The following is a 12,605-nucleotide window of genomic DNA, read 5'->3' on the forward strand; positions in this document are numbered from 1 at the left end:
GATATGTTAGACCTTAGCAACCCATAACAACAATACGAATTAGGAACCATAACACTAGTACCACAACAAGGAATTCCTACACTTTGAAGAAAAGATGGGCAAGCTGCGGGACCAAATAAACCTCAATGTGATGTAAACAGAAGTTTGCCAAACATGGAGGTCTACGTTTATTGAAGATTTGCTGTATTCTGAAATTTGAGTGGCTGAGAATATCCAAGAAAGAGATGAACGGGACGAATCGTATTTGGAACCTTCCCTCTTAGAAGACCATGTTCATCTACTGGTTTCAGAAATTGTTGCAAAATGATGATCATTACCAGAGATCATTTCTAGAACAGTGGCCATCCTGGAACCAGTGAAACCGGGCATCGTCTCTCGCAATGATTTTCCTTCCGGCAATACACAAAATGAGTTTAAACGTGACGTTCTCCTCCTCTTCCAGATCACATTGCGTGTGGTTCGGGTCGGCTATGTAGCTAGGTCCTTGAGGAAACCTCATGAAGACAACTTTTGGCTTGATTTTTTTTCCCACTCTACTTTTAAGACAAACTCACCATGGGTAAGCCTTCGGATTTAACAAGAAAGCATCATATTTAACAAGCACCATAAGGCAAACTCACGAGTCGTCCGCTAAACAAGAAAGCATCACACCTTTCTTAGATTGCTGCCAAAAGTCTTTTGCCTAATTTAATCATATCGTGTTGGGGGAAGTCCACATAAATACGTTGACAATTTAGTTGGATTCACGTTTACTAAAAAGCTTAATCCGTTGAATTATGAGTCAAGGAGGAATTATCAATTGCTTTTTTTTAGCTCTAGACATCCAATGTAGGATTTTTTCTTTCACCCATGACACGTGCATTCAACACATTTTGTGCAAGATAATGTGACTAGTAGTATAATCGATGTAGACGTTAAGGGTTTTTTTTTCCTGTCAGATGTAAGTGAACATCAGTGTTAATGTCTTGAAACATACTGTAACTGTCGCTACAAAACATTTCTTCTGCTCACGGAGAGAATATATACTTGTAAACTTCTCCAGTACTTCATTCTTCTCTTCATGGGGTAATTTTCTTGCATCGGTGGATATAGAATATGTATTAAACTTTCTAAGCACTTATTCCTTTCTTCTCTTCTTCGCAACTCACGGGCCTATATGTTCTGAGCTTTGTTAACGCATCAGAAGTGAACTCTCAAGTCATTCTCTATCATAAGCACCACTGATCATAGCCAAGTAGTGCAATATCGATGGCCGAATCTGTCGTTTCGTTTGCAGGGGAGACAATAGGAAAGCTGCTTGTCCACGAGACCAAATTATTGTTGGGCGTGGAGGGCAAGATCAAGGACCTGCAGAAGGAGCTGAAGCTGATTAAGGGCTTGCTGAGGGATGCGGACGCAAGACGAGAGCGTGAAAAAGCTGTTGCAGAATGGGTCGCGGAGCTCCAAGACATTGCCTATGATGCCGAGGATGTCATTGAGCAATACATCCTCAGAGTTGCGCTGAAGAAGGAACAAAGCACCATCAAAGCGTATGCTTGCTTCATGGCGAAGTGCCTGTGCGTACAAGTTCATGCGGTGGGGATAGAGATTGAGGGCTTAAAATCTAACATCTCTAATTTGAGAATGAGTATGCAGGTTCATGGCATACAATCTGTGAACGAGGGCGAACGGGAACTGGTGAGGGCTTCGACACCGAAACTTACTTTAGGCCATTTCGAGGAGGATATTGTTGGGAGAGAAGATAATATTAACATGTTGGTGGAAGAGCTGTTGAAGGTCAGAAAACAACACAGAGTTGTTTTCATTTGGGGAATGGGTGGTTTGGGTAAGACCACACTCGCTAAGAAAGTCTTCACTCATGACAAAGTGAGGAACCATTTCGAGGGTTTCGCTTGGGCTTGTGTGTCTCAAGAATACCACGTGACAGATATCTTAGTGGGAATTCTCGTTAAGTTGATCCCGGATCAAAGAGAAAGAGTTCTGCAAATGAGATATGACGAATTGTTCGTAACTCTATACAAGAAACAACAAGAGAAGAGATGTATCGTGGTTCTCGATGATATCTGGACTAAACAGGCATGGGACGGTCTTCGAGCCGCGTTCCCCGTCGAGAACACAAGAAGCAAGCTATTGATAACGACACGTAATAGAGAAGTAGCGGAGCTTATCGATCCTCATGGTTTTTTCCATCAACCTGAGTGCTTATCGGCCCGTGACAGCTGGGAGCTGCTAAAGAAGCGGGTGTATCCTGATACAAAAGGTAAGGATTCTCTAAGGTTATTATCTTCACACATAGTAGCTTCAAGAGATTAAATTTATGACACTTGCGTTATTACTGCAGAGCTAGTTCTTGGACTTTCTTCTGATGGTCCTAGAGTCGGTCAAGATACTGTTGCAGGCCAAGCTGTAAAAAGTACGAGCAGACAGTTAGAGACGGAGGGACAAATACGAGGTACTTCATTTCTCAGTTTGGCCTTTCAGAAGCATCAACAATTTATGAATTGTTCGAATTACCGATATGGACTATTAGGCACCAAAATTTCAATATTTGGTGAATGAGATGCCCCTTTTATTTCTTAATTTGCAAATTTTACTTCTAACGAAACATCCAAACCGTTGCTCCTCCTTACCTCGGATGAGGATAAATATCAAAGAGGCTTTAATAATTAAGCAATTTTGATGGTAATTTATGAAATAATGTAGAGTTTAGCTATGTTCCTTCTTCCATAGGCCTCATCTCAGGTCCGCCTTTTTCGCATTCGTGAATAGTTGGCCAATATAGAATTGGGAATGTTAGGAAAGTAGTGAATTCTTGTGCGACCAAAGAGAGCGGCAACATAAAGATTTCACTAGAATTTGCACTGCTATGGAGATTACTGGACTTCCCTAAGCTGACCGTCCCTCCAAAGATGATGATGGGACGGTTAGTTTATGGCCACAAACTTGATTTGTGGAAACCGGTCACTTTCTCATCCGGTTTCTGCATTTTGACTCCACATTTCTTGTTTTTTTTTTTTTTTTTACTTTATGTGTTTTTATTATAACCTAAAATTGAAAAACAAAATTATAAGAGGTTCCACACAATCAAGGTTCTAATGAAACAAATCCAATTGATAATATTCAAACAATAAGTTGCAACTTTTAAAATAGTAGATATTATTCTCCGGCCAAATAAAAAGATTAGGTGGATATTGTTTCAAAAATTACGAAAATATTCTTAAGGACTTTGCTTGGGTGACAGTACTATCACTTAACGATGCAACTTGAACCGGACATGTCGGACATAGACTTTTGAGTGAAAAGCATATTACGCAAATACGGGGAAAAGTATCGGAAAAGTATTAAACCTATTGTATTGGTACTAATTCAATCTTAAACCTTTTATTGGTGTCAATTCAGTTATAAACCTTTTGCATTTATGCCAATTCAACTTTAAACTTTTTATTGGTGCCAGTTAAGTCCTAAACCTTTTGCGGTTGTGTCAATGGAGTTAATCTAGCAAATTTTGGCTGAAATTGCTCATGGATGTTGGTTGTCCTACGTGGCACGATTGACGTTGATGTGGCATTTAATAATATTATTTTAATATTTTTAAAATATTTTTTTGGTTTTTTCTTTTTTTCTTCTCCTTCTTTTCTTGGAATTTTTTTTTTTGGATTGGGGACTAGTAAGGGTCGCCGGTAGACCCTTGGCGGCCCCGGGTAAGGCCCGACGACCCTTGCCGGTTTTGGGAGTCGCGGCCCTTGTCGACTTTGCTGGCCCTCGCCTAGGGCCGGTAGGGATCGGCCGGTGACCCTTGCCAGCTGCTAATCCAAAAAAAAAAAAATGCCAAAAACAAAAAACAAAAAAAACAAAAATAAAAAATGCCACATTAATGATTTTCGGTAAAAATTGATTGGATTGACTCAATTGACATAAATATAAAAGGTTTATGACTGAATTGGCTTCGATAAAATGTTTAGAATTGAATTGTCACCAATGCAAAAGATTTAAGACTGAATTGATACCAATGAAAGGTTTATGACTGAATTGGAACCAATACAATATGTTCGGGACTTTTTGACACTTTTTCCCGCGCATATGTGGTGAGCGTGGGTCTGTCACTCTCACGGATTGTTATCTTAGCTTTTCTCAATTCTTAATAACTCAAAGGAAATAGAAACGTAATTATCTTGTATACTTTGTCTTCTAATTTTAGCTTATAATAAAAACACATAAAAAAATGGGAGTCAAAATGCTGAAGCTGATCAGCAAGTGATACGGTTTCCTCAAATCAAGTGTAGATATTTGTCCTTGAAGTGTCTTCTTATTACAATGGCATCTTCCTATGACTGCTAAGTTGCAATTTGTTGCTTGATACTATGTAGTTATAATTGAAAACATGAAAACGTTAGGAGATGAACTCCTCAAGAAGTGTGGAGGATTACCCTTGGCTATCAATGTGCTTGGTGGACTTCTAGCGGTCAACGACTGGGAGACAGTTTACAGAAACATCAATTCACATTTTCGCGATAAGAGTGATGTATTAAAAGTGTTGGCCTTAAGCTACGACGATCTGCCATGGTATCTAAAGACATGCTTCCTTTATTTGGGTAGCTTTCCGACCGATGAAGAAATCTCTAAAACGGAGGTTCTTCAAATGTGGATTGCTGAAGGCTTTGTGTCACCGGATGCATACAACGAGAGAGAAAATACAGCGGAAGATGTAGCAGAGCAATATTTAATGGAGTTGGTTAGCAGGGGGATGGTTCAAGCACAATTCAACTGGAGTGGAAAAATCAAAACTTGCCGCCTCCATGATCTGATGTGGGACTTGTGCGTCTCCACGGCTAGGCAGGAGAGGTTTCTAAGCATTTTTAACATTCAGCAAGACGATGCAATTGAGGACTATTCTTCTTCAATGGCAGTAGACTTTGAGTCGAATTGCCAAACAAGAAGGCTTTCTCTCAACATGCGTGCGATTGCTAATGGAAACCCGATTCCCACAGTAAAACAAATAGGAAGGACTATGCTCCACCTTCGAACTCTCATCTTCTTTCCTACTGGGAAATTCGTCATAGTGACGTGGGAGGAATTTCAACCTATTTTCATCAACTGTAAGTTTCTCAGAGTATTGAAGCTGGAGGGTCTTTCTTGGATGAGCGGGAATGTACCTGAATCTGTGGGAGACCTAGTCCATTTGAGATACTTAAGCTTAGCAGGGAGTGCGTTCCAGGTCTTGCCGCAATCTATAGAGAACCTTGTATGCATGGAATTCTTAGACTTGCGTGCGGACAGACTTTGTGCTGTAACCGTGCCAAATGTGTTGTGGAAGTTGATAAGGTTGAGGCATCTCCATCTTCCCAGCAGTTTTTCCGTTGATGGTCAGCAGAAGCTGCGGTTGGACTCTTTAAAGTATCTACGGACATTGAGAAACTTTTCCCCGGAGAACTGTGATGTGAATGATATAGGCAAACATATCACCCTGCAAAAACTAACCGTCCCTCACCATTATGGTTCCGACAAGTTGGAGATAATTCCACAACTTGCTAAATTCACTTTTAAACGTCTTCGATCCTCGTCTTTTAGATTCACAAGCTACCGTCCATTCACTGAAGATGAATTGAGTAAAATGTCAAGCTATCACCATTGCTGTAAATTGTCCATGAGAGGGAAGATAGAGAAGTTACCGGAACCTAAAAATCTACCCCAGCAATTGAGGAAGTTGGTCTTAATGGACTCCGAACTCGAAGAAGATCCGATGCCAATATTGGAGAAACTGCATCACTTGACTGTTCTCCTACTGTGGACAGCTTTTGTTGGAAAGGAAATGGTTTGCTCTGCAGGAGGCTTTCCTCAGCTCAAGCGTTTGGATCTTCAAAATCTAAAAAAATTGGAGGAGTTGAGGGTCGCTGGAGGAGCCATGCCTCATCTTTCTCGATTAGGGATCAACAGATGCTTCAAATTGAGGAGGGTGCCTGAAGGATTGTCCATATATGACTGTGGGGAAGACATGGCCGAGGAGTTTCAAAAGCATCGTGACATGTGGATGAGGCCAATTTCCAATGTGAGTATTTGCACCACTTCTTATCAGAAAAATTAATGCCAGGGATTTAGTATTCCGAGAAATTTACAATACATTAAGAGGGGTTTTCTTCCTACCATTCATTTATAAAGAAAACGGTATAAATTTTCCGATCGGTGTTGAAACTATTGTACGGATGCCATTTTAGTCTTAAACTTTTCAACTCTGCTTATTTGTTGCGGTAAATTCCAATGGTAAACTTTATGGCCAATTTTCACCGAAAATCGCCAACGTGGCCTCCAGTCATCGTCACTTAGGACAATCGACGATGAATGGATCGCCACATCGGTGATTCTCATCTAAATTTGGCAAAAAAAACTATATTAGAATGTTTGCAGAAATGCTTACTACTAAATTAACGAAATTGAAAAGTTTAAAATTGGATTGACAACCCTCGTAAAATTGGTTTAGGACTGATTGGACAATTTCGCCAATTTTTTTTTTTTTGGCAAATAAGACCCATAAAATCTGTTCCCGATTATAGCCACGCGACAATTCAAAGTTATGGACTTAATCGACTCATGGGACTTGCAGCATGTTACATAAGCCTTCAACAATGCGTTCGCTAATTCATTTGTTCAAGTTGTTCCTATGCTCTTAAGACTATATTGTAAGTACGAACCTCTAATGATACGTTAACATTAAGTTATCTTTTTCGCTTAAATACATCGCACATTCTGTCATAGATTATTACATAATCCACGGATTACATCTAGTTCATTACATCATGGGCAAGGGCTAATGAATGCTGCTTTATCGTTTTCCACACCCTAATTGTGTCGAGCCTTTTGACTGCATGCAGGCGATGCGGGAGAAGAAAGCTACAGGTAAACAACAAATTACCGAGTCGTTAGCATTTTTTGAGAATGTCTGAGCAATCGATAAGTAGATGTCTTAACATTGCTCTTGCAAGAAAATAATTTAATCTTTAGTCTTATTTCTCATGCAGTGAGACGAACTTGAAGAAGAGCAAGGGAAGAGCACTGTGGCTTCGTACTAGGGGAGAGGAGAACTCTCTGGTAGTGCACTTTTACTATTATGATAGAGATAATTCCGTTTTAAATTCATTTCTATCGTTAGCATCAAAATAGTGTTGTAAATTAACATCTCTCCTTTCTTTACCGTATTTTCTCTCGTGTTCGCTTAAATGATTTCTTTTCCCTTTCAGATTAATCTCCTCCATCTATCAAGACATGGTATAATCGATCTGGTCTTGTTTCCATTCGACGGAAGAGCAGGAGGGGAAGAACATGAGACATTTGATAAGGGGACCATGTCCCTAATTGTGAGGATTCATTGCTTGAAGTTGAAGCTTTGGAGGAGCCCTCGGTGAATTTGGCATTCTCTAATCGTCATCTCTTGTGAAACTTTATCTATTATAGGATGTTATAGCGATATTGCCAGCGAAAATCATAGGATGAAAGTGAGATCGAAAGGCGTGAAACTTATCTATTTTTCATTTGGTGTCGTGTTTGTATTCAGACGAGTTTCTTATTAAGTATCCCGATTGATTTCTTCTTCTTTTTTTCCTTTTTTTTTGTTTTTTTTTGTTTTTCAACAAATTGATCAGCTATAATGATGTACTAGACTAATAACCGAATTCCGTCATTTATGTATTTTGGATCGAATCTAGCACATCACATAAATTCCAAAACCTTTTAAATTACAGAAAGCGAGGTGAAAAATCGTGAAATCTTCGCATGAAACAGAGGGGAACGAAAAAACTTAAGCCAAAGCTTCAAAAGTACAACGAATAACTCATGAAAAGTGCACCAAACACGTAACGACCGACGGGGCCATGATGCTGGCTAGCCTCTCTCGGGTCCTTAGTTGATTGAGACTCGCTTTCTTTTGAGTTAACTCCCTAATTTTTGGAGATTAGTATCTAAACCTGAAAAAGGAAAAATAAATAAATGAACTTTAGGATCGTGATGTAATTCCCCCTTGTGTCAAAATTTATTTTGATTTCTATTATCAAAGGTCGGTGATGATTTTCTTGCAATTTGAATCCAGGAATTATTTCGTTTAGTCGCGATTTCGGAGAGGTCATGCCTTAATTGTTGGAAGAAAAGAAGAAGAGGATGAACAGGCACAAGGTGCCACCACTAATTAACAAGTCATGCATGCACTGATCCTCAAGACGGTTTGGCCATTTCAGAGCCCTTAACACCGTCCGGGTGTCCATAACAACGAAAGTTTATTATTCATACACATCCCCAGTTGCCATTATCGGTCAACCGCGACTTTGCAGCTTCTAAAAGAAATGCTGGGAAAATTACCAAAAAATTCCTAAAAATATTGTAATTATGTCAATTCAATCATAAATCATTTTTTTTTTGTCAATTGAGTCGTAAACCTTTTCACGTTTTTCCAATTGAGTTCATCCAACCAATTTTGACTGGAAATTGATAACATGGATGCCAATCATCCTACGTGACACTGCTAGTGCTAATAGAAAAAAAAAATTATTAATATTTTTACTGTTGTTTTATTTTAATTTTTTATTGTTAAGGCCGGCAAGAGGCTGCTAGTCATTAGGCGAGGGTAGCGGCCCTCGCGGTGGCCTGTGAGGGCTTGCAACCCTCGCTAGCAGAGTGCGAGGGCCGCAACTCTCACCCGTGGGCGATGAGGGTTCGCAGGCCCTTGCTCGGTGGCTGGTGAAGGTCACCGGGCATCGACCGGCCTTAACAATAAAAAGAAGAAGAAGAAGAAGACAAGGACTAAAAAAATTAATTAAAAAAAAAAAATTGCACTTCAATACTGGCAATGCCGCATAGGATACCAACGTTAATGTCATTAATTTCTAGTCAAAATTGGTCGGATAGACTCAATTAACAAAATGTGAAAAAGGTTTAGGACTCAATGGTAAAAAAAAAAAAAGTTTATGACTGAATTGACACAATTATAATAGGTTCAGGATATTTTCGATAATTTTCCCAAGAAATGCCTTCGCAAGGTAAAGAGCACATTCTGAGCAAGTCTTCGGACTCTTAGTTCGAATCCTTTGCACCCTTCTCCTCTTCCAATCACTCGACTTCGAGTATCGGGGCACCAACCCGAGTCCCGCCTTAACCCTGCTTTTGCGTTGCAGATCGATCCTGGAAGAGGGTCCCAAGTTCAGAATCAACAATTTCCAGCTTTGGCAGCAATACAGGATGGAGATCAAGATGCCACCCACCATGATCGTCACCAAGTAGATGTTACGATGCACTTGTTCATCAGTAAATTGAAGCAGCCAAGTGCAAAAGTGCTTATTTTGTGTCGGATTGACCCAGGAAGGGAAATGGTAGAAAAGCAGAAAATGAAAGCACAGAGAACATGGAGAAGTGACCGAGACAGAATCTTTAAGTCACTGCCTCACTGGCAATGCCGCCTCTGAAGCAGGCAGAAAGCCATAAGGAGATGTTCATCTCAATTACTGAACATCGCTGGTTCGGACCCCACTTAATCACCTGCAAACTACCTTAAATCTGCACAAATAAAATAATAAGATAAGTAAATATTAAATCACCCCATTAATGTAGAACAACTGGTGTGTGATTTTTTGGAAAAACGTAATCGTCATAAATCAAGCAGATTTCACCGATTTGGGATCGGCGAGCTCGGATTACGCTCAAATTTGATCGGTTGAAGCAAAATAGCCTTCTGATCAATAATCATTGCGTTGCCATGATGTACGATGGATTTTCATGTTTCAGAGTCGTTTAGATAGGTTTTCGGATAGTTCTTTAATTTTAGGAAACTTAGCGATATAGATAATCGCAATATTTGATTTGAATTCCATTTGATTATATTATATTTGACTCATTTAATGTATCTTTGACTAATTCTAATTCCTAAAGAAGTCCTATCTATATAATGGACGTCCGCCCTATGTAATTTCCACGTTATCATTCTATCAAATTCAGTTTACCCTTTGGAATGTTTTTCCAGTTATCACTTCCACTGCATCACCCATCCACCTAAAAGTTTAAACATTTAGAACGGTTGAGAGTAATCTCATAAAAACTTGCTTAATATCGGAGCAGAAGATCTTGAGTTTAAATCTTTCGAGCCCCTATTTTGACTTCCTAATTGCATATTTCACACAAGGTTTCCATAACGTAACTGCAACCTTTTTTTTTTTTTTTTTTGCTCTCTTTTTTGACAAAGAACTCTATCATCTGTGCTTTTGGGCATTATCGAGGAAATTACCAAAGCAATCATAAATTTATTGCAATTTTCCATATTCAATCCTAAGTTTTTTAGCCAATTGAGTTTTAAACCTTTTGCATTTATACTAATTCGGTCTATTTGGCTGGTCAACGTTGACATGGTCACTTTTTATACTCTTTTAATTATTTTGTTCGAGTTTTTAATTAATTTTTGTTTCTTTTTTTCCTTCCTTCTTAGCTTTTTGTTTGTGGCCCTCCCGACGTCGCGCGAGGCCGCGAGCGAGGCCGCAGGCAAGGCCGCCTTCTTCTGCGGCAGGAGAGGCCATGGCGAGGCTGCCCTTGCCCATTTGCCGGCAAGCTCCGGCGATCTTCGCTGGCCACGGACAGAAAGTTAAGAAGGAAGGAAAAAGGAAAAGAAAAATAAAAATAAAAAATTAATTAAAAAAATAGAAAATATTAAAAAAATTTAAGTACTATTGAAAGTAATTTGTTAGCATCGGCTGACCAAGTAGATTGAATTGACACAAACACAAAAAGTTTAAGATTCAACTGGCAATAATTTCAACAAAAAAAAAAAAATAGTAATAAAAAAAAATTTAAATTGAATTGACACGGTTTCAATAGTTTTAATATTATTTCGGTAACTGTCCCGGTATTATCAAACTAGAACTATCCTTATCTTCCGAAAAGCAAAGAGTACCGCAATTATTTGGAGAATCATGCATAAAATTCAAAACGCGGAGTCTACTTGAATGCTATCTACGATAAACCAGTTTATTTATGTGTTATCCATTTCGCATTATCCAAAACATGAAGGAACATTTCTTTTCTTCTTCCCCCAAAAAAATCTGTAGGTAGGGACCCTTTTATCCACCCAAGGAGAAGTGAGATGTCGTTTTCTTCGTTACCAAACACACTTAAACGACCTGTCGCTTCATGAATAAGCCAAAAATATCAGCGAAACGGGCAAAATTAGAGTAAAAGAACGAAGTGAAAAAAGTTGAAAAAAAATTCTACAAGAAGGAACGAGAAATTCGAAAATCAGAGAGTACTACCGTGTCGACCCTTTGACCGGCGAGAACAGTACTTAAAAAAAAGAGCATAAAGACGAGAGGGGCACATTTGGAATTTCGCAGCGGAAATGCTTCAAGATGGGTCTCGCTATCGCCCCAACAGCGGCCTCTAGTTTAGACATGATCACGGACCGATTTGGACTCGGAACTGGCCCGTGAAAGAACCGGAACCGGTCCCTCAAGGGCCGGTTCCCGTTTTAAAAAATTAGAAACCGGCAAAAAGAAAAAAAGAATTAGGTTGCTCTTTCCCTCCCCCGACCCCACCATGGAACCGGCGGTTCCGAATCGGAATCAGAACCATCCCTTCAAGGACCGGTTCCGGTTCCATAGTGGCCATGAATCGGAACTGCCGGTTCATGAACCGAGACCGTGGTCATGCCTACTTTGGTTCGGAGCGGGCCCCACCCGCATTGGAAAGCGTGGAGTTGCATGTTCGCGGGTTATTACCACAATGCCCTCGCCAGGTTTTTTCCGGCACAATTCCAAGAGTTCAACAAGGAAATAACGAACGAAATCATTTCCAGAGTCAGAAATTAGAGTCCATCTAAAAAGCAATTTAAAAAGCAGCAAAAAGTTTAAAAAAAAAATTAGATTCTAGAATTAAAAATCCCAAAAAGGAAAAGGAAATAATCCCCTCTGAAATTCAATCCTGAAAACCGGTTTTAGCCCAAATGGCGTTCCGGACCCTGCTCAAGTCCCTCCCCTTCAGCGTCACCGAGAACGACGACGCCATCCTCGCCGTCCTCGCCACGAGCTCGTGCGGCGGCACCCACCTCCTATTCCTCCCCCCGTTTCCGCAGCGGCCCTCATCCTCCTCCTCCTCGCCCTCATCGTCGAAGAAGTCGTTCTCCAAGCTGCCCCTCCGCCGGTTCTCCCTGTACTCCTCCCTCAGGATCTTCGACCAGTCCGGCACGTTCACCGGCAGCGACGACGCCACCGCCGCTGCTCCGGGGCGGGGAACTGCGCGTGTCGCGGCGGCCGGCTTCTTGCATGTCCGGGAGTTGGGAGCGGATAGGTCGCACGGCCCGGGGGAGACGGAGCGGGGCGAGTTGTAGAGGTCGGACTCGTCGAGTTCGAAGGAGGGAGAGGAGGAGTCGCGGGTCATGGAGGTGGCCAGATCGGCGTCGAGGAATCGATACCTTGGCCGAGAAATGTAGTTTCTGGCGGTCGCCATGGGAGAAGAATCTGAAGATATAGAATGAGAGCGAGTGAGCGGAGATCAGTTGCTGTATCTTGTTCCTCTCCGTTCGGGCTTTCCTAGGGTTTCCTAGCCGTTTCGCTGTTCCGGTTTGGTTTTCGAGTTTCTTAAGGAAA

At 40.7% G+C, this 12,605-nt stretch overlaps 2 protein-coding genes across 2 annotated transcripts; one reads left to right on the forward strand and one right to left on the reverse strand.

Annotated features, from left to right (window-relative positions):
* The first annotated feature begins 1,070 nt into the window (after positions 1-1,070).
* LOC115738160 (disease resistance protein RPP8-like) lies at positions 1,071-6,171 on the forward strand. The gene is made up of 3 exons (XM_048283944.1): positions 1,071-2,260; positions 2,342-2,452; positions 4,368-6,171. Exons 1-3 carry the CDS (start codon positions 1,249-1,251, stop codon positions 6,080-6,082), a joined length of 2,838 nt encoding a protein of 945 aa, XP_048139901.1. The 5' UTR covers positions 1,071-1,248; the 3' UTR covers positions 6,083-6,171.
* Positions 6,172-11,827: 5,656 nt separating this feature from the next.
* LOC115738223 lies at positions 11,828-12,605 on the reverse strand. Its single transcript, XM_030670783.2, has one exon. The coding sequence runs from the start codon at positions 12,463-12,465 to the stop codon at positions 11,935-11,937; it is 531 nt and encodes a 176-aa protein (XP_030526643.1). The 5' UTR covers positions 12,466-12,605; the 3' UTR covers positions 11,828-11,934.

This window comes from Rhodamnia argentea, chromosome 8 (assembly GCF_020921035.1).
Source record: "Rhodamnia argentea isolate NSW1041297 chromosome 8, ASM2092103v1, whole genome shotgun sequence".
In the NCBI taxonomy this organism is placed as follows: Eukaryota; Viridiplantae; Streptophyta; class Magnoliopsida; order Myrtales; family Myrtaceae; genus Rhodamnia; species Rhodamnia argentea.

Coding starts and splice junctions, on each gene's coding strand:
- LOC115738160 (XM_048283944.1), top strand. CDS start 1,249: ATGGCCGAATCTGTCGTTTCGTTTGCAGGGGAGACAATAGGAAAGCTG. Junction 2,261..2,341: donor GGTGTATCCTGATACAAAAG/GTAAGGATTCTC, acceptor TTATTACTGCAG/AGCTAGTTCTTGGACTTTCT. Junction 2,453..4,367: donor GACGGAGGGACAAATACGAG/GTACTTCATTTC, acceptor GATACTATGTAG/TTATAATTGAAAACATGAAA.
- LOC115738223 (XM_030670783.2), bottom strand. CDS start 12,465: ATGGCGACCGCCAGAAACTACATTTCTCGGCCAAGGTATCGATTCCTC.